Consider the following 21,870-nt stretch of genomic DNA (forward strand, 5'->3'; position numbering starts at 1 on the left):
TTAGTTTAGTAGTGGTCTACATATTTTCTCCATGTAAGATCATAAGAATTGTCTTTCTTCTAGGAGGGTAATCCTGAACCCGTTCCACAGGAGATCGGTCTGCTAATGCTTGCCAACAAAGGCCACAGGGTTCCCCAGATCATCCAGCTTCTGGACTGGGACGAAGAGCCTGAGCGATACATTATGGTTCTAGAGTGGCCTACACCCTGTGAGAGTTTGATTGAATTTCTAGACCGCCACAAAGGCACCATCGAAGAGGACGTAGCATCTGTTATCATGCAGCAGGCAACACTCGCAGCTCAAACATGCTGCCATCGTGGAGTGCTGCACCGCGACATAAAGCTGAAAAACCTGCTGATCAACCCGTACACCCTGGAAGTCAAATTGATTGACTTTGGGTGCAGCGAAATCCTGACCAATGCGGGATACACGTCCTTTCCTGGTATGTATTATTCCACAGAGCTGTAATGTGGGTCTCAAACTTTGATGACGGTTCAGAAGCCGTTCTACTTGTATGAGTCAAGTCCTTACAAAGCATCATGTAATGGGATCCACCGTTGTGAATCAATAATAGCATCAAAAAATGTCTTCCATGCTAATGAATAGCTAGTCAAAATGTTACTTTAATACAAGCTTATAAATCAAACAAAATTTTTGTCTTCCAGGCACAAAACCGTACTGCCCCCCTGAGTATGATTTAAACGGCGAGTATCACGGGGAACCAGCGACAGTTTGGTCACTCGGGATACTCTTGTTTGCACTGCTGTGTGGGCAATTTCCAGAGTCAAAAGACTTGGACGAGCTCAATGATAACATCTGGACCAAAGATGGCTTATCACAAGGTGAGATCTTCATTTCAGCAAAGGACACTTGTAATTCTAAATCATACAAAATAGAACAAAGTAATAAAATTGGTTGTGTGGGTAATGCAGTAATATTTAGATCTTTCAGCTTAGACTCTTAATCAAAGAGAGCGAGTGTAAAGTTTAAGATAATAATAGGACTTCTCTTCTCTTTCTTCACAGAATGCTGCAAATTACTTTGCTCTCTCCTGCAAAGAAAACCAGAGAAGCGGCTTGAATTGGACAATGTCTGTCTCCACAACTGGTTTAACCCTTTGACTGTCCCTTTTTTCGCATAGACATAAAAATCACTATCTAAACTTAAATGGTTGTAATTCAAGAATGCTTTGGAATATAGACCTATGGTTGTTCTTGTTTTAAAGAAGACATTTTCTTTATGACATTTAGACATTTAGAAATTATTTAAAATAAAACAGAAAAAAAGTTATATAAGTTTGAGTTTATGAACATGTGCAATGTAAAAATATAAAAATTAATATTTTATATAAATTATCCCAGCCTGGATCAACCTCAGGGTTCTGAGAAATGAGTGTTAGTTCCCAGGTTGGAGGTAAGGCGTAGGGTAGTATATATAACCTCTCTCCATTTTCAGGCCATATCTGCCTTGGCCTACGTCCACGATGGTTTCAGCGGCTCTCAAGAATTCCAAGCCAGCTATAATGGGAAAAGCCAGGTGGGCGTCCTTCATTATATAGGTGTCCACACTGCATACTTTATCATGCCACTTATAACTGACTGTTTGTTTCCTGATGCATAGCCTAGTGAACTTCAGTCATGATGAATCTTTGAGAGGAAACTGGAGTGCCCGATGAAGCCTCTCCTCCCAACTGTCTTCACAGGTTCTCCTGTATCAGGTTGTAAGTACTCCCTGTATCCAATACCGCCTTCACTTCTTTACCTTTTACTGTTACAGGTACCAAGAGAAGGAAGGTCATTGAGTGGGGTTGTGCTATGGAAAGTCCTGCCAGTTTTTTCCCGAGCCTTGGTGCACAAGCCCACCTAGACAAGGGTTTGTCTGGACTTCCTCGAGTTGTGTTGACACGTCTGGACAAACTAAGGCGTGGGCAGAGGGAACCGCAACTTCAGATTCCAGACTCGGAAAAATATGTGGCTGGTAACTACATTCAAATGAAGACAGGCCTGTGGACGATACTGGTAACGAGTTATGCTCACTCATGTGAGATGCTGACTCCAAGAGGGTGGATTCGAAGACACCGAACATCGCAACACTCGTTCCAAATCTTGGCTTGCCCTCTCCGTTTGACCGTTGCTCTGAGGATGGAACCGAGAGGAAAGACTAACCTTCGTCCCCAATAAATAAAAAAATTCCTTTCAAAATTTGGATACTAATTGGGGTCCCTTGTCCGAGGCCATGTCCATCGGGAGGCTTTCTGAATCCTAAAAACGTGGTCTATGACAGCTATCAAGGCGTAACCCCGTCTAAATCGGCCCAATGGAGGTTTTCCGATAAAACGGGTGAAGGTCTCTGTGTGTTACTGTCTTTCCACGTGGCAAAGTAATTTGATTAAATGAAATACATTTTTTCATATAACTCTTTATTTCATCTGACTCCATAAATGAAAAGGTTTTAATGATATCTGTGCATCAATAAATGTGAGCAAATGATTGAAAATATTTTTAGTAAAGAGTTAAAAAGAATAGTCAGAGTCAGTTCGAATAAAATCAAATGTTTACAATTTATTATGTCAGATAAATGTATCATACCAATTTATTTCATTATCATTTCAAAGATAATAGATACAAAACATCAAATGCTCTGGAATAAAGAGAAAAGATGTGAACCTTGACATTATGTCATGATGCGAAGTGTTAGTCTGGGTTACAGAATCGCCCCGAGCTTCCTGGGGCCGGTTGCCCCAGCTGTGCGTAAGTTACAACTTAGCCTAGTTTTGACGTAAATGGGAACTAAGTTACAACTTACGAAAGTACTAAATATTTTTACGTTGCACCATTAAACTTAGTTTAATATGGAAGCCCGTTTCTATGGAAGCCCGTTTCCGCCATAGTTGAGAAAAAAAAAGATTATCTAAGTCATAATAATGAGAAAGTTTCTCATAATTATGACTTAGTATCTCATTATATTGAGAAAGTTTCTCATTATTATGACTTAGTATCTCATTATATTGAGAAAGTTTCTCATAATAATGACTTAACATTTCATAATAATGAGAAACTTTCTCATAATAATGACTTAACATCTCGTAATAATGAGAAACTTTCTCGTAATTATGACTTAGCATCTCGTAATAATGAGAAATTTTCTCATAATAATGACTTAACATCTCGTAATAATGAGAAACTTTCTTTTAATAATGACTTAACTTAACTCATCTCACAATAATGATTAACTAATTGTGATGCATTGTGCGCTTATGGACGCATATGTCTTCATGGCGCCGGTTATGGATGCTGGTTCTTTTGGGCTTCTGCGTGATGGATTTTAAACAAATAGAGCAGTATTTCAGACGAGGACTAACAAATCGTGAAATACTAACTCTACTGCAAGAAGTACATGGAGTCAAATTTAGCAATCGCACCCTTGAGCGACTTTTGAGTAAACACCAGCTTTGGAGGAGGAAGAACAAGACTGATGAAGCTGATGTGGCAGCTTTCATTCAGCAACAACTACAAACATCAGGACAGTCGCATGGTTACAGGTGGATGCATCAGAAATGCTGGCTCAATGGAATTATCACTGACAGAGAGACAGTGCGGGTGATTTTGCGGTTGCTAGATGGCGAGGGAGTTGACCTGAGGTCTAGGAATCGACTTCGTCGGCGAGTGTATTTTAGCCGTGGACCTAATTATGTGTGGCATATCGATGGATACGATAAAATAAAACCATACGGAATTGGTATAAGTGGGTGCATAGACGGTTTTTCAAGAAAAATGATGTGGCTTGAAGCTTACAGAACAAACAATGATCCATCGGGTTATTGCTGGGTACTTTATGACAGCTGTCATAGAGGCGGAAGGCTGCCCTAATATGGTGAGATTGGATCTCGGCACAGAGAACGTCAATGTTGCAGAGATGCAGAAATTTCTGCATCACGGAACGCATCCCGACTCTGCTTGCGTCAGTTTTGGGCCAAGCACCAGCAATCAACGGATTGAGAGATGGTGGCTTACACTTAGAAGTCAGTGCATCCAGTTTTGGATGAACCTGTTTGACAATCTAAAAGAGGATGGATATTATGCTGACACTTTCCTGGACAAATGTTTGATCCAATTCTGTTTTCAAAACTTAATACAGGTAAGTCACACGTTTTCTTTTGTTAATTTGTTTTTAACCCAAAATGAACATTCTGTCATCATTTATTCACCCTCATGTTGTTCCAAACCTGTAGGCCTAAATATGTTTCTTTCTTTTGTTGAACATAAAGGAAGATGTTCTGAAGGATGTTTTGTCCCCTTTGACTTCCAAATAGTATAAAATATACTATGGAAGTCAGTGGGGACCCAAAACTGTTTGGTTATCTACATTCTTCAGAATATCTTTCTTTATGTTCAAAAAAAGAAAGAAACTCATATTTAGGCATACAGGTTTGGAACAACATGAGGGTGAGTAAATTATGACAAAATGTTCATTTTGGGTGAACTATCCCTTTAAGTCTATTAAATATTATGTTTAAACATGTTGACAATAACTTTGTATCTCTAAAGTATGATTCTAAAGTAGTTATGAAATGCAATCTGGTAGTTACATGGCACAACACATTAAACTGCAAGACTCCTCAAAAGATGTCTATTCAACTGTGGATTTTTACATCAAACTCAGGGAGTTGATAAATAACGAACTAAGTGCCACAGACTAAAATTATTTGTGAAGCATAAAAAAAACAAATGTTATTCTCTGCTTAATAGATAAAATGTCGGGCAGCAATATCTTGATATGATCACACAATGCATCTCATTTGACTTGTACACTGTATTTCACTTTACTGGTGTAAACCTTAACACCTAGTATTGTAATGCTGTGGAGCATTTAACTGAAATGAAAAGGCAGGCCTACTATGTTCAAAATATAAAAATAAAATAAAAAAGCTGCATGGGTTTTGTGCTGCATAAATGCAAAGCAAGCAGGCAATTCTTTAAACAAAAACAAAAAATTGTAAAGTTTATGGTACAGTATTCATGAAACAGCATTGGGTGTACTGTTGTTGGAAAACAGCACAACATATCTTTGCATTGCAACATATCCTTAAGACATTACATACTGAAAGGAAAGCAATGCTTACTGTAGCAACAAACAAATGTTCAACTAACAGTAATGCTATAAACACAGCAACACTAAAACAGGTTTGGATGTAATGCAACTGGGTAAAAAAAAAAAACATCCATATCTTTGCACTGGAATTGTGCAATATTTGTATATCTGTAAGACATCATATAAGTAAAGGAAATGCTCATCAGTGAGCAGCAACAGCGAACAGTCTTACAATTGACAATAACATTGCCACTTTATAATAGTTTTAAAAATCTTTAAAACTTTTTCAAATTAACAGTACAGCTGTACATTCACACAATTCAGAAACAACAGTTTAAAACAAACAATACACAAGGCAAGACAACTTTTATGGTGGTGCATAATGTGACTTCACACAGAGTACAGTTTTACATTTAGAAGCAGTACTCTTTTCTCACTTCATTAGTTAGATAAAGTCCATCACCCACACATTGCATTCTAAGACTTTGTTCATTTCGGATCTGAAATCAGGATAACTGTCATAGAAAACTGACAGCTCCAAGACACAACCACAAGTGTGTGCAACTGGGCGTCGTTGGAAGCCTTGAACCTGTGTAAAGTCAACGACGATAGTTTTCCCCCAAAAAAGATTCGAACCAGTGCAGAATCTAAGAAACCGAGACAGACCTTGTGTGCCAGATTCCCTAAGGTAAGCGGTTAAAAACCTTTGAATCTCCCTCTGCTGGGTATTCATGTTCTCTGGGAAAGAAAGAGCCCTCAGAACCTTTCTCACAGTTGGCTGCAAGTTTTCATACACAGAGGAAATGTCATCAAGATGACTGATGGCAGTGGAAAGCATGTTTGCCCACTGCTCAATGACAAAGGCAGGCTCTTGAATCAGTTTTTTGTGGGCAAGTTCTTGCAAGATGTCCTCTGCATTGTTCTCTGTTGGAGTTTTACGACAGCTATGGCCATCCAAAACCTCAAGCAGTTCTACTTTGTCAACAGTGTTGAAGTCAGATCGCCAGGCTTCAAAGACTGCTTGTTCTGATTCTGGAACAAACTTCAGGAAAGTCTCAATGACATTGCTTTTCGCACTTCCAAAAGCGGCCTGCTCCAAGATTACTGGAGCTATTTTAGCAGGAAGGTACTTTTCCTTTTGCCATCCAAAGGCAATTATACGGCCTACACTTTCCCAGTGCATTTGTCCAAAATCATGCCTAAGGAAAGGCACCTTGAAAGAGCTGCCCATAGTGCACTGTTCATAAAACTCATTCCAGAACTCAGAAAGACAGTCTCTCACTACTCCTCCTTCATCATGGCCCCTCTCAAGTTTTCCATCTGGTGCAATAATTTGAATTTTTATTTCACACCCTAACACGCTTTCATCCAAAAAATGAGCAATGAGTTCTGGGAGGACATGACCACGGTGGACAACTAAGATCCTCTTTATTTGTTCACTATGTGCAATGGTGTTCAGAGGTGAGAGAGGTAATGTATCATCCAAAATTTGATCATCCCCATTAAAAATGTCTCCAGTGACAAATGTGACAGTGTTGCTGTCATCCAAAGCATTCTCATCTAGGTTGGTGGAAATTATCTCTGTTGAATAAAGGAAAGGCATCTCTGGTTCCATGTTGCTCCCTATGTAAACCACATCTGTGTTATCTGTATTTCCTGATCTTTCAGCTGGCATTTTTGTTGGGGAACTGTTCAGTTCTCGTGTAGTGAGAGCCACATCCATTTCCTGTTGCATATCTGAGCCAGAGTTATTTTTCTTCTTTGTTGTGAGGTAGAACCGTAAAACTGGCAACCTGGTGTCTGCATACAGTTTTCCAACTGTAATCTCGTCATCAATAGACATTTCTTTGTAATCCATTAAATCTACCTCAAACTCAGTGATGTCTCCATCTGGGCTTTTTCCATCTCCAAAAAACAGCTTGATTGCTTGCTGAATCAAATCAGATTTCTTGGATTCTTTTGATACATCTACCTTTCGTGTGCCACCACCCCTTCTTGTTCTCACTTGTTTGAAGATTTCATTTTCTGTATCGTAATTCATCCATCCTAATTCTACCTTTCTCATATTCTTCTGAGCATTCTTTGCTGTGTGTTGTTGACTTGTTGTGGCAGAATCATCATACTTAAATTTTTTGGATATTTTAGATTTCAGTCGCTCAAAAAGTTTTGATTTCCTGTTATTGGGGTCATTCCTGCTATTGGCTTTCTGTCTGCAAAATCCCAAAATGGCCAAACGATCACCATATGATGGAAAGTATGTCTTTAGCTGTTCATCTGTCATTAGTTCGATGACACTGGCATCAATCTAGAAAAAAAAGGAAATGCAGGTTTAATATTTGACATTTGAGTTTGCATGTCAACATACAATTTTCACTGATAAATGGTTGGGTGCATATATATATATATATATATATATATATACACACACATTAGTGATGTCAATGTTAACGCATAAGATACTTTTTTGTCCAGTTTAACGCGCTATAATATTTAACGCAATTAAAGCAGCTTCCGTTTTTTCTGTCGTCCTTTAGCTAGCATTATATTATATGACCACGCTATTATTCATGCAATGCTTTTAAACCATTCAAGAGAATGGTGAATTCATGTGTCAGAATGTCTTGACACACACACGTCGCACAGAAAGACGCGCGCCATTATCCTGCGCCAGAATAGAGTTCTGAGATTGAACGAACAATAACACACAACCCAGTCAACCAGTTAATCTCACAGTGATGTCACCATGTGGTCACAACGTCAGCAATCTGGGGTCACAGTGAGCTAAAAGTTTAACTCACTGTGTGCTCAAACTATGGCCACAATATGAGCTCATCCCAGCTAGGAAGGTTATTATTCTATAAATGTTTTGAGAGCATTACGTTATGTTCTTGTAATCTTTTCTGTACCTAATTTTATTTTTTGTTACCAGAATGTTCTCCTTAAAAGTAGAGATGCACAGATTACAATTTTCTAGGCCGATTCCGATTTTTCATGAGTTTGGCCTGCCGATACCGATTTTAGATTCCATTGTTTCTAACCACTTTACAGCAAACACAAATATTTATTTCTATCTTTTCTTTAATAGAACATAGAACATTTTTTGAACAAATTAAATAAAATAGAACTATATAAATTATTACTCCTGGTGTGGGAAATTCACATATCTAAGTGCAGTGTTATGGTATGGAAGAACCATTTTCACTTCCAATATTCAACAAAAAAAAAAAGTGATATAGGCCTATTTACTTATTTAGGAAACTAAACTTCTGTATGAAATCAGGTAATGCCAATAAAATAATATATAAATAGCAAATAAAAATGAAATAAATATAGCCTTGCAGTATAAAGATATTTCTCATAACACACACACACACACAGGCCTATTGCAATCACAAGTTTAAATGGGTAAATTTTCTATAAATATTTTTGAGTCTTCATTTTCTTTTCTGACATGGTCTACTATTCCATGCAAATTCTGTGCATTTTGGGTACTTTTCCGTGTGCACATGTGATGCTGATGTTGTTGCGCGATGTTATTCATGCGGCGCCCGAGTGCATTTGACCAGCATAAAATTGGAATATGTCAGACTGACCGGCCGGTCGCCGATCATGGCCGATCACGTGAAAATCGTCCGATTCCGATCACCAGCCGATCAATCGGTGCATCTCTACTAAAAAGGTAGGATAACCCTCTCTAAAAACATTTTAAACATGTTTAGTGATAACATTGAAAGAACATTATCCCCTAACATTCTAAATATTTGGCGAGAAGTTTCCAAGCAGACACAGGACTTAACCTCTTTAAAGAAGTTTGATTGTAATTAATAGTTTGGTCACCATTGTGGAGGTCAGTGTTTGCTTTAGTTGGGCTCTTTGGCCTTGACTATTTAATGTTAGTTTTTCTCTGACTCCTAATAAGTGTCTGTTATAGCAAGAGAAAATGTGATCAAGTAATAGTATGTTGGCTACTTGTTGATAATAAAGATATTATCATAATGTAGTGGCCTGATTTCATCCAGGGAATGGTCTCTAATATCAATTGAAAAATCCTGATCATAAAAATCCAGGATTTATACAGAATGAGATCCTGCAGAATTTTAATCTTTTACATTTTTAATGCAGAGTATTTAATACTAAAAAACAAAATCTGTGTACATTGTTTTAAATCCCTTCATAGAGACAAACACAAACCTCAAGAATCAGTGCGTGAATCTCAATAAGAATGCACCAAAAATGCATTGCAGCATTAAGCATGTCACCGTTATTGAGATTCACACGCTGATTCTTGATGTTTGAGTGTGTCTAAGTGAAACAGTAGTTCAAAATGTTAGGTTTTGTTTATTATTATACAGATTGACCTATTTAAACAATGTTCAAAGTCATGCTATATGAAAATTACTATAATAAATTACTAGAAATTAATAACACTGATCAACTGATCAGAGCACTACATGATCATTATATCATTATCAAGTAACTAACATGATCTGATCACATTTTCTCTTAATATTCTTGCCATAAGACAGTTACAGCTGCCAGAGGAAAATCTAAGATTAAAACTTTTAGAGTCCAACTGCCCAACTAAAACAAACACTGATCACCATAATGGTGGCATCAAACCAAACTATTAATTTCAATAAATCATCAACATCTAAACCTCTGCTAATCTCAATAAGAACTTCTGTACACATATGACAAATACATCTGGTTAGTATAGTAATAAGTGAAGCTTGTAATGCTGTTTGTGGAGTTGTTTAATGAAGTTGGAGCCTGACATCAGATGTTTGGATGTCAACCCAAATTTAATTTTCAACCCAAATTTGAAGTATGGGCGATGTTGGAGTCCATGTCCAATAACATTTCTAGCTGAGGTGACTCACATTTTGGCCATATTATGAGGACACCGTGAGTGCGCTGTGCGGTTACACTTTTAGCTCACAGTGGTCATATGGAGAGAAAAATGTCAGTTTTGTTGAGTATCCTCATAAGAGCAGTCTTAAATGAGTTAAATAAAGTCTTAAATGAAAGTAAAGACTAAAGAGTTTTGGGAATGTGATAAGAGATTGAGATCCTCGTCTCTGTCACATGTTTGTGTGTTTCAGACATAACTTTTGTACTCATAATATTATGAATAAGTACATAAATTATTTTTTATAGTTATACAAGTATAAAGTGTTTCATAGAATCATACATTTATTTATTTTACATGGACCCTTTTCACAGACTGTGCTGATTCTTTTCCAAAGTTATCACCAACACAAATCTAGTAAGGTTAATTTAGCCAAATTAAGTTAATACATTTATAATGCTATATATTGTGTTGTATTACCTAAAAGTTTGGTTTAACTAGAAGAAATTGACTGAAATAATTATATTAGCCTACTGTTGTACAGTAGATTTAACTACGTCTTAATGTAATAAAAATACTACTACTACTAATAATAAAGTGTGCATAGAAGGTTGCTTATTTTTCACTTGATCTTTTTTTAAGCAATGTTAACTTTTAAACAGCATGTAGCCTTCATATGTATTATGTACTTATGATTACCATCATAAATAATAAAGTAATTGCATTTCATTTAATATTTTTTTCAAATAGTTAAATAAAATAGAAAAATAGTTCCAACAGATTTTGCTGTGGTATCGAAAATGGTACCGAGAACCGTAAAATTGTAATGGTATTGGTACTGAATACTAGAATTTTGGTATCGTGACATCCCTAATAAGGCCTAATTCTGGCTTAGTCTAAGTCCTGTCTGTGAAACAGGGCCTAAGTGTACTAAATGAACTTAAATGTAATTAAAGAAAGTATAAATTACCAGTTTTTGAAACCATTAAGTATAATCCTAAACCCCTGCATCTATGCTGCATTTTTGTCCAGCTGCATTGTCTCACCTTTTCTTGTTCCAGTTTCTCAATGGTTTCCTCTGGAACATTCCTCATTCGCAGAAACTCAATTAGTTCATCCATCCTGTAGACATACATATGCCAGTTTTTATCCTCTCTAGGCCTTCACTCACATGACAAGTTTGATTACCACCAGTATATATTTAAAGAACACACACACACACACAAGGAGTATATCAAAAATATAGTTACTACAGTAAACTCATGGTCATGAGTTTTTTATGGCTGGTGTATTTTAAATCGTAGATTTGTAGATTTAAGTTGTAATTTATATGTGCACAATTAAAAGGATTTTTTGTCCTGTTTTCTCTGAAAATGTTGTTTAGATTGGGGCTGTTTTGAACTTGCTTCAAAAATACCTCAATGAGGTCTGCATCGAGAGTTTAGGTACAGTCCCTAGTTTGGGCAGTGTTTAAAATGTTTGGTTCTGCGCTTTGCTGTTGATAAAATGTTCCATGATTAAACGCACCTGTTCAGCTCGCGCCGCGCGGTTCAAACACAGCAGTTTTTCGTCTCACTTTTCACTTTCGTGTTTAGTGTTCGATGATTAACAAACGCGACATAGCCTAATCAAAGAGATTTGGTAAATTTAGTAATCTACCAATGGGAACGACAACTAAGAGAATCACAACCTGGCCCTCTGTTCACGCAACCGTAATCGATAAACCATGCAAACGTTTATGATATGCTACGTTTTAACTTACAATTACTTTTAAAAAGTGTTCAGCTGTTGTTGTACATGCATACTTACATTCAAAACAGTTCTTCACGCAGCACACCTCGCTTCAGTCGCTTGCTGACCGCATGACGTGCACACAATGCACATTGCGCCTGCGTGGATTAAGTCATAATTACGAGAAAGTTTCTCATTATTACGAGAAGTTAAGTCATTATTACGAGAAAGTTTCTCATTATTACGAGATGTTAAGTCATTATTATGAGAAAGTTTCTCATTATTATGAGATGTTAAGTCATTATTATGAGAAAATTTCTCATTATTACGAGATGTTAAGTCATTATTTCGAGAAAGTTTCTCATTATTATGACTTAGTATCTCATTATATTGAGAAAGTTTCTCATAATTATGACTTAGTATCTCATTATTATGAGATACTTAAGTCATTATTACGAGAATTTTTCTCATAATTATGACTTATTATCTCATTATTATGAGAAACTTTCTCAGTATAATGAGATACTAAGTCATAATTATGAGAAACTTTCTCAATATAATGAGATACTAAGTCATAATTATGAGAAACTTTCTCATTATTATGACTTAGATAATCTTTTTTTTTTTCTCAACTATGGCGGAAACGGGCTTCCATAGGTTTAAATGTAACTCTACGTTCCAAATAAATATTTACGGCAGCCTTCGATCAGGAGTAACGGTTGGAATAAAATATCAGACAGACTAAACTGCATCAATAACTGCCTCTTCTTTTACCTGACAGACTTCAATTCTTTAGACATAATGCTGACATTTACACTTGCTTACATTTTAAGAGAGAGAACATTACGTGAAAAGATAACTTTGTTAGCGGCTCTCTTTAACACCAATCCGTCCTAAACAGCGCCGCTGTGTGCATCGGTCCATTTTGTGCATATCAGTCATAATCCATAAACGTACTAATATCTTATGTTTTTTATATCAATATTTATTTATTGATACTTATTTCGTTTCAAATACAGTTTCTGAATGGTATTTACATATAAAAACACTTATGTTATTCATGATCAAGTATCGTATTTAATGGAAACTTATTTTTACAGTTAGTAACATTAGGCAAAAGTTGTTAGAATGAAGGATAAACTGAAATTCACAGCAATTCAACACAACTTCTGCTCACGTATTTGAAGGATGCTACTGGGTCATCGAGGCTAAACGTCATATTATGCGACTACGCATTACTTTACGGAGAGCTTACGACCTACTAACTGAGTTCTGCCTTACGAACAAATGGTGCAACGGAATATAGTACAGAGTTAGTTACAAACTAGCTAGTAGTTACCAGAGCCATATAGAGTGAGAGTTTCGACAACTCCATTGACTTCAATGGAACGGTTTTTTACTGCAATGGCGGCTCGCGGAGCCTCTCAATAGTTCCCGGAAGTAGCAGCAGCGCGGCAGAGTTACAGCAGAACAGTCCGTTTGTGATGCTCTTTTATAAGGTAATGCGTTTAAAGAATAAGATTGTATATTATCAGTACATCTGAATCAAATTAACTTATGTATTAAAGCATGCTAGTTGATTATTGCTCTCTAAATTAGTAGTTTTAAGGGACGTTATCAGGTAAAATGGAGGTCTTTGGATAAAGTTAATACCGCATAACAAACCACGAACAGCCTATTAATGGTTAAACCCGTTCTATTAATGCATGTTTAGCCTTTGTTGTGTAATAAGAGGGAAAAGACTTCTAAACAGGGGTTAAATATAACATTGGGAGTTGTAATTGATTAAATGAGAATATCGGTTTCATTCCATATTAAATGTTCAATAACGGGACAAAATCCTTATTTTAGATTTCATATTTGAGTAAGCAAAAACGTATGGTTCGAGTTTTTTATTCATTGTGTTTCTGTTGACTATTAGCCTACCTGTCTATTATGTTTCAGCTCAGCTGATTTGTATTGATGGGAAAGGGAGATGAAAGTTTATAAGTAAGATTAAAAACCATGCTTAAAACGGCAGCAAGCCATTTTCTAGATCAAATCACACTAGGCTAAATGGGGTATTATAAATACCATAACTGTATTATATACTGACTACTATATACAATTTATCCCGTTTTTGTTTCCTTTATCTCTTTCAACACAAGAAGCACAAAGGGGATTCAGTGGATCCTGAAGACTCCTGCACTGACTCTGTACCCTCACCTTCAGTCTCAGCTCCCTGGATTTTGCAAGACTTTACTTGCTCCTTTTTTTTAATAAACATTAAACTTCCCAGTGTTGGTCTTTGTGAAAAAGTGCAGATACACCTAAGTATGATTAGCACAAAATGTTTAGTTCTATTTAGATTGTTCCTGACTTGAGCATATTTCTGCTCTCTGTGTCGGACTGTACAAGAACAACATAGAGGAAAGGACAGACAACATGCTTGACGTGCAGTTTATTAGACATTTATAAATCCCTTTGTGCTAAATCAGTGCAAAAGTGTGTGTGTGTATATACATATATATATATATATATAGGTCATAGACGAATAAACAAATAAATGTTTTTAAATCTTTTCAAAACTGATGTAATGTATATTTTTGTGTCATGAACAATGTATTTAAACAAGTTTCAGTTGTGAACATTTCTAAGTGTTTAAATTCACCTGAAAGTGTACCAACCTACACATACTTGAAAGCAGTTTTTACCAGTATTTGATAGAGATCTACATGGATCATTAAGGCTCCTCTGGACAATGCTTTATCGTGCATACTGTAATTACCATAATTAAAACATCATTTAAATTAGTATTTTAGTCTGTTCATTTGTGCGGACAGTTGCACAACCTGACATTTTGGGGGGTTAAGATATAACAGGACTATAAAATATATCATGTATTCATTTATATAGTAATAAGCTTGCATAAGCATTGTAAAAATTAAGATGAATGCAATTTTACATTTTACTTGTTTGCAATGGCTTTTTAAGACAATCAACTGTTTCCTGCAAGTCTCCTGTCCTTGTGAAACCATAGTGAACATTACGTGATAACCCTTAAATAACATACACGTTTAAGAACACAAAAATTCTTCAAAACAACTGCAAAACGGTCTTTAACCAAGGTAAAGTTAGCCAGAAAATATGTTAAAGGCAGGCAACGCTGGTTGACCACAATAAACATTAAATATTAGCAGACTTGTATCTTTTAAAAACAATATTGCTGTAACTACATACACATACTACATCCAAATGTCAATGTATTATATACATATTGTAAACCAACGCATTTATTGACTACAAACTACCAAAAATCACAGTTCTGCTCTCTAACTCCATTGATTTGAATTGGCGCCGAAGCACTTACTGGAACTATCTGAAGTCTACGCGAATCACGTGACAACCAAGCATTTAGAACTTCCGTTGTCGCAACTCTCTCTCTCTGGGTGCTTCTCAATATCCCTCCTCGTCTCCTCGTTCCTCTGTCCTCCATCCTATGACCCGGAAACCGATCGAGCTCAGCCATCTTGAAGGACATCTCGGCCGTTTCTCAATATGCGTTCTTGTCTGTACTTGTGTTCTTGTGGACTTGTGAAACGTCATCAGTCGCTGCCCAAGTACTGTCTCAATACACAAGTTTGCATTTTGGCAAGAACGGTTAAAAATCCCGGAAGTGTTCTTGACAGGCCCATTTTACCGAGGATGCATCGGTTGGTAACTTGTGTGAACTTGACGGCAGAAATATCCCAGCATTCATTTCGGCATTCAAGGAAGGAGCGGGGAGCAGAAAGGCAGAACAACAGTACGTCGTTTTTCTACAATTTCGTATGCTATTTCATCACTAAATTCACTTCTGAGAACATTTGATGCGAGAAATCTACTGTGTAGATTTCAAATATTGCTATTTTTACGAAAATTTATGGCGAATCGAAAATATGCTCAAACATTTTCGGTAGTGAAGAATCTCCATAAGCGCACGGGGGTGTAGCTAGCGAGCCAACCGGCCAGTCATGCTAAAAACCTGGCAGTTATCATCAATAATTCTTGTTATGTTTGGGTACTGAAGACGGAGCTGTGCGGGGGTATTGCGCAATACCAGCAAGACCACATCGCCTCAAACTGTCAGCAGGGTTCTGTGTGCTCGTCACCTTGTAAGTTCATTCTTCCAAGAACAACTAGCAAGAGCGTTCTCCCCAAGAACACAAGTCCGTTCTTTGCATTCTTGGTTTTGAGAAACGGCCCTCAATTCTCTAAATGAACCGCGAAGAGGCGAGGATCGAGGAGTGAGGAGGCTTCCAGAGGGGTCATGAGCGAGGATACACAGGTGTATCCTATGCGGAAGAGTTTTATCGACTAAACGTGACGCGCGTATACATTCTCCTCCCCCTTCACATCGATCACAATCTGTTTTAATGTACTTTACCTTTGCAGTTTATATAAACCACACATTACACATATTTCAACAGGGTATCTTGCTTTATTATTATTTAATTTGAATTTCTTAAATAAACAAACTTCAACAACATAAGGGCAGATCCTTTGAGCGCTGCTGATGACGCTATGAAGTGACGCTCGAGTGATCAATATTCCAATGTATAAAAAAAGCTTTCATTCGATTCCTCCGTCCTCATTTTCTTTCCTTGCGTCCTTCCCTCAAAACCTACAGGGGGTGGAGCTGAGACGCTAGGAAAGGAAGCGAGGAATGGAAACGAGGATGCACAAATAAGAAATGAGAAGCACCCTCTATATGGCTCTGGTAGTTACTAAGCCTCTAGTGTGGACTTTACGTTCCAATTTAAGAAAGAACTTACGAATGGCTTGTGCAACCCTACCCTGGTGCATTTCATAATATAGACAGACCAAGGCAGAAACCTCTTTTCAAATGTAAACATGAGTTCACAGTGGTAATTTTCCTTATTACCTGATTTGAGTTTACACCTGCTGAGAGCCGGAGACAATTTGCCTGGAAGACCCACCCGTCTTTATGTGAAAGTTATCTCTAAACTCTTATTACCTGTTGTTTTACTCTTTGGGAATGAGATCTTTGTACCAGTCGCACTGAGACATTTCAAATGATATCAAATGTGTAATACGGTATGATAATTATTCACATTAGACTATATTCTTGGGTGAATTCAGGTAGGGGTTGCTGAAGGGATTCACCAACAACAACATAGTCTTGACGTCGCATGTCTAATTTCATTACCATCAAATTACCAACTGACAACGTCGTCAGTAGCATATGGTCTCCTAAGTTTACAAAATTAACCAAACGTCAGTTACGTACTATATTTGTGATGTTTTGGTAATTTCATGACTTGACAGACACCTGTTAATTCCTAATTGAATTAGAGTGCTCTGCAATTGTAATTCTTACTAGTAATAATTGAATTAGAGAGCTCTATAATTGAATTCTTACTAGTAAAAATGCAATTACGACGAGTAAGGCTGGGTACAATTTAAGCTAAAATGTCAACGTAACCACTGAGACCTCGTAACCCATTGCTTCACCCAAAGGTTCATTACTCGAAGCTTCATTCAGCATTGCTCACTAGTGACACCTAGCTACTGTGCAAAGAAGTAGCAGACAAATTAATTAATCCCCCCCCCCCCTTCTGTTTCATTTATTTATTAATTTATTTTCTTCTTTCATTTGCAATAATAAAAAGACCTGAGCAGAATTGTGTCCTTTGCCTGGGTATAAAATGAAATATGTAGCCTATCTTTCTCTGTCTGAATTTACTTGTGCAGAGACAACTGTCACACACACAGTCAATTAATTATTCATAAATTGTTTGGATAGTGACAGTATGAACAACAAAAGTGACACTTTGTTGAGTGCAGTGCTTATGGTGGAGGGAGTGTAATAAAGTAAACTACAACAGAATAGTCTGGGGTGGAAAAAAATTAAGAATTGTTTCTGGGGGGGTTTGTGCAGTGAACTGTTACTAGTTTTAGTGCTGTAGATAGAGGAGCAAACTGCAACACTGCAGTTTGGGGTGGGTGGGTGAAGGAAGGATTACAACAGATTTTTATTGAGAAATAGAATTTTTGTGTTGGGGTTTAGACCTCTTCTTGGACAAAACCTCTCCAGCCTTGGAAAATATCATTTCACAAGGAAAAGAGGATGCAGGGGAACACAAAAATGCCAGTGCCAGCTGGTATAAATGAGGATACTGATGCTTTTGTTGAGGCCAGACATTCGAGGATCTCCTCTTTCTTGCCGGCTCCATTATCAGGAAAAATGAAGAGTCGCAAAAAAATCCAAAAGGGCAATTTAAGACAAAAAGCAGTCCAGATCCAACAATCCAAAGCAATCCAAATAAGACTATAATATACCAACTATAATTAATAATAACAATATACTATAAGTATTCTAACCTGATATATTGTAATAATATACAGCCCTAACACATATGACTCAATAACGACAATGACAATGAGAGTTCTCTGACTCTAGGGTGGCCATACGTCCGGATTTTGGCCGGACAGTCCGGATTTTAAGCCCCCTGTCAACATAACAACATAACGTTAAACACATTTAAAGAAATTTTTAGAGAGCTTAACCGAATGAAAATGTAGAGAACACTATGGCAAGCCGTTTTACCTTAAATTGTACCCAGCCTTACTGGTCGTAATTGCATTTTTACTACAACCCCAAATCAGAAAAAGTTGGGACATTTTGTAAAATGCAATGAAATCAAGAATCTGTGATTTGTTCATTCTATTTAACATTTTATTAACTGACAAAAGTACAAAGTAATGTTTTCCAATGTTTTCACTGACCAACATAATTGTATTTTGTAAATATGGACACATTTTGATTTTGATGGCTGCAACACAACCCAAAAAAGTAGGGACAGAGACATGTTTACCACTGTGTCACATCACCTTTCCTTTTAATTACACTTTTTAATCATTTGGGAGTTGAGGATACTAATTGTTGGAGTTTTGCTAGTGGAATATTTGCCCAATCTTGTCTGATACAAGACAGCCGCTCAACAGTCTTTGGTCATCATTGCCTGATTCTCCTTTTCATGATGGGTCATACATTTTCCATAATAGACAGATCTGGACTGCAGTAAACAGGAGGCACATCCCTTCTATGGCGCAGAGTGTCTAGAAACCACTCAGTTTTAGCATGTGCAGAATGAGGCCTGGCATTGTCTTGCTTCCCAGGAAAGATGTCATCTTGATGGTAGTTTATGTCTCTGTACAATCCAAATACATGCCTCCATGTCAATGGTACCTTCACAATAATGCAAGTTACCCATACCGTTTGCAATGATGCACCTCAATACCAGCACATATGTTTGCTTTTGGACCTGTCGCTGGTGAAAGTCTAGTTGGTGCCTTTCGTCTTTAGGACTGAGAACTCGGTGTCCATTTTTTTCCAAAAACAAGCTGAAACATGGACTCATCTGACCACAGCACACATGTCCACTGTCTTCTAGACCATCTGAGATGAGCTCAGTTCCAGAGAACTCGCCGGCATCTCCACATAGAACCGATGTAAAGTTTTCACCTTGCGTAACAGAGATTCAAGTGGCATTTCTTGATGTAGCGTCAGACTGTGTTCAGTGAAAATGGTTTTCCAAATTACTCCTGAGCACATGCGTCTGTATTTAACAGAGTAACATGATGGTATCTTGTGCAATGCCATCTGAGGGCTCAAAGGTCACGCACATTCAACAGAGGTCTACTGCCTTACCCAACACAGACTGAGATTTCTCTGGATTCCCTGAATCTTGTGACAATATTATGTATGGAAGATGATGAAAGACATAAATTATTTGCAATATTGCATTGAGAAATGTGATTTTTTAATTGTTTGACAATTCTCTCATGATATTTGGCACAAAATGATGAGCCAATCAAGACTCATCATTAAAGAGATTAAAGAGACTAATCAAGGAAAATTTCAGTTTGTTTTGTTGTACTTTGTTCAATAGGTTCAAGGGGTAGACCAAGCTTAGACGTGACCAGGGAACAACTGCAGCTGTTGCTTAAGCAGGGGTTCAAAGCCAAGGCCATGGCAAGGATGCTTGGATGCTCAACCTCCTACATGTACCACAAACTCCGTGCCCTAGCTGGGAATATGAATGAGGGACCGATTTACCCAAATTGATGATGAAATAAGTAAAATTATGTGCATGTGAGACATTTACAGGCTTAAAAAAGGCATCAACGTGTATTTGCAACTGTAGACATAGTTTGGATTCAATTTCAGTTGCAGATTTTTACTCAGCTTGTTAACATTAATGTGGGGCATTATTGTTTCTAATCAACCATGAACAAGCACTCTGTTTTCACAAGTTTCTGTTTCAAAACAGATGATGCAAGGATACCTGTCAGCTGAGGGGATTCATGTACAAAGACAACGTGTGCGTAAAATGCTCAGTAAAATTAACCCAGCAGCAGCAGCTGAACGGTGGAGCTGTGCTGTTGCAAGACGAACATACTTTGTCCCGGATCCAAACAGCACATAGATGGGCACATGCACCTTATAAGGTATTAACTTAAACATTTCATCTGTGCACTTAAATCCATTGTACATTCACTCTCTCACACATACACTTTAAACACTCTCACTCTCTTATATATTGCAACACTCAATCTCTCTCACACACACACTTTGTTTCTGTCACATATAGTTGTGGTCAAAAGTTTGCATACACTTTGCAGAATGTGCAAATATGTTATTTTTAACAATTAAATGATCAAAAAGAAATTGCATGTCTTTTTTTTCTTTTTTCTTTTCCTGCCCAGAATAAGCTATTTCACATAACAGACGTTTACATCTGTATACTCAAGACAAAATTGCTGGATTTATAAAACCATTCTAAAGTTCACACCCACTTTGATTCTTAATATTCTGTTGTTACCTGGATATTTTCACATTCTTTGATAGTTGTTTACTAGTTCCTTATTTAACCCAAGCAGTAAAACTGTCTACTGTACTCAAATTCTCCAGATCCTGCGGATTCATGCATGATTTTGAGATCAATCATTCAAAAAGGGGGTGTAAACAATATTTGTGCAAAATGTAATAATTTAATTTATGTACACAGATGGGGAATAGTGACACATGGAGGGATTGATGGACACTCACGAGTCATCACTTACCTAAGAGCAAACCTTGACAGTGTTGGCCAGTTTTGTTGGAGCAACAATTCAGTATGGACTTCCATCCAGAGTGAGGTCTGACAGTGGTGGAGAAAACACTCAGGTCGCTTTGCTTATGAATCTGATTTATGGTGATGAACGGAGGAGTCACATCACAGGAAGATCTGTACACAATAGAGGATGACACGGGAGTGGATTTTCACTCCTGTCCCGTCCCACTCCCATAGAAAGAAATCTTGTCCCGTCCCACTCCCAGACCAAAGTTTAAAAAATAATCCCATCCCATCCCGCTCCTGGTAAATTGACTCCCACTCCCATCCCGCTCCTGTTTAAACTGACTCCCGCTCCTGTACCGCTCCCATATACGGCAATTTTCGCTTGATGAACGAAGCGATGCTTGGCTGATTTTTTCTCGAATTTGCCTTGCAAGTGTGCCTCTTCAGACCGCTCGTCCCTGAATCACTTGCGTACTTGACTAAGACTAAGCATGTCTTACAAGCAGCGTACATTGTGCTATCACCGTCACATTCTACTCTCATAAACTTAATTAATATTTCAGACTATCCGACCAGTTCTGTGAACTTAATAGACATGCCATTACTTCTGACTTTGCGCTGTAAATCATTTTTTGCCACATCGACTTCTCCGCGGCTGTTAGCTCCCTCCATCACTGCTCTTTGAAATTCGGCGGTAAGCCGTGACAAAAAGCACTGATGGCTTCTGGGACGGCTGGGTGGTGTAGGTATTTTTTAATTGCGTTACATTGTAGGCGTATTAAAAGGAAACTACAAAATGGTGCATTTTACTTTTTTCTTTTTTTGTCGTCTTTGCTATTGGTTGATTCCCGCTCCCGTCTGCTCCCGTTAACCATTTATCCTGTACCGTCCAAATCCCGTGATTAATAGCAAAGATGACTCCCATCCTGCAGGAATCCCACAGGAATCCCGTGACCCGTGGGATTCCCGAAAAAATGTCAGCCTCTAGTACACAACCAGCATATCGAAAGGCTCTGGAGAGATGTTTTTACCCAGGTTATTCAATACTTCTACCACCTGCTTTATTCCTTTTAGGATGAGCAAATTCTGGATCCA

The 21,870-nt window shown here is 37.6% G+C and overlaps 1 protein-coding gene across 1 annotated transcript in view; it reads left to right on the forward strand.

Moving 5' to 3' along the window:
* LOC143714820 (uncharacterized) overlaps positions 1-21,870 on the forward strand; it is a 46,285-nt gene that overhangs the window by 10,548 nt on the left and 13,867 nt on the right. Inside the window, exons 28-32 of the mRNA XM_077206253.1 lie at positions 64-442; positions 666-842; positions 1,026-1,123; positions 1,456-1,600; positions 1,777-1,977. Coding sequence (XP_077062368.1) covers positions 64-442; positions 666-842; positions 1,026-1,123; positions 1,456-1,600; positions 1,777-1,977 — 1,000 coding nt within the window. The remainder of the gene's footprint in view (positions 1-63; positions 443-665; positions 843-1,025; positions 1,124-1,455; positions 1,601-1,776; positions 1,978-21,870) is intronic.

This window comes from Siphateles boraxobius, unplaced genomic scaffold (assembly GCF_051911475.1).
Source record: "Siphateles boraxobius isolate OS27281-9 unplaced genomic scaffold, OSU_SipBor_1 56, whole genome shotgun sequence".
Classification (NCBI taxonomy): domain Eukaryota; kingdom Metazoa; phylum Chordata; class Actinopteri; order Cypriniformes; family Leuciscidae; genus Siphateles; species Siphateles boraxobius.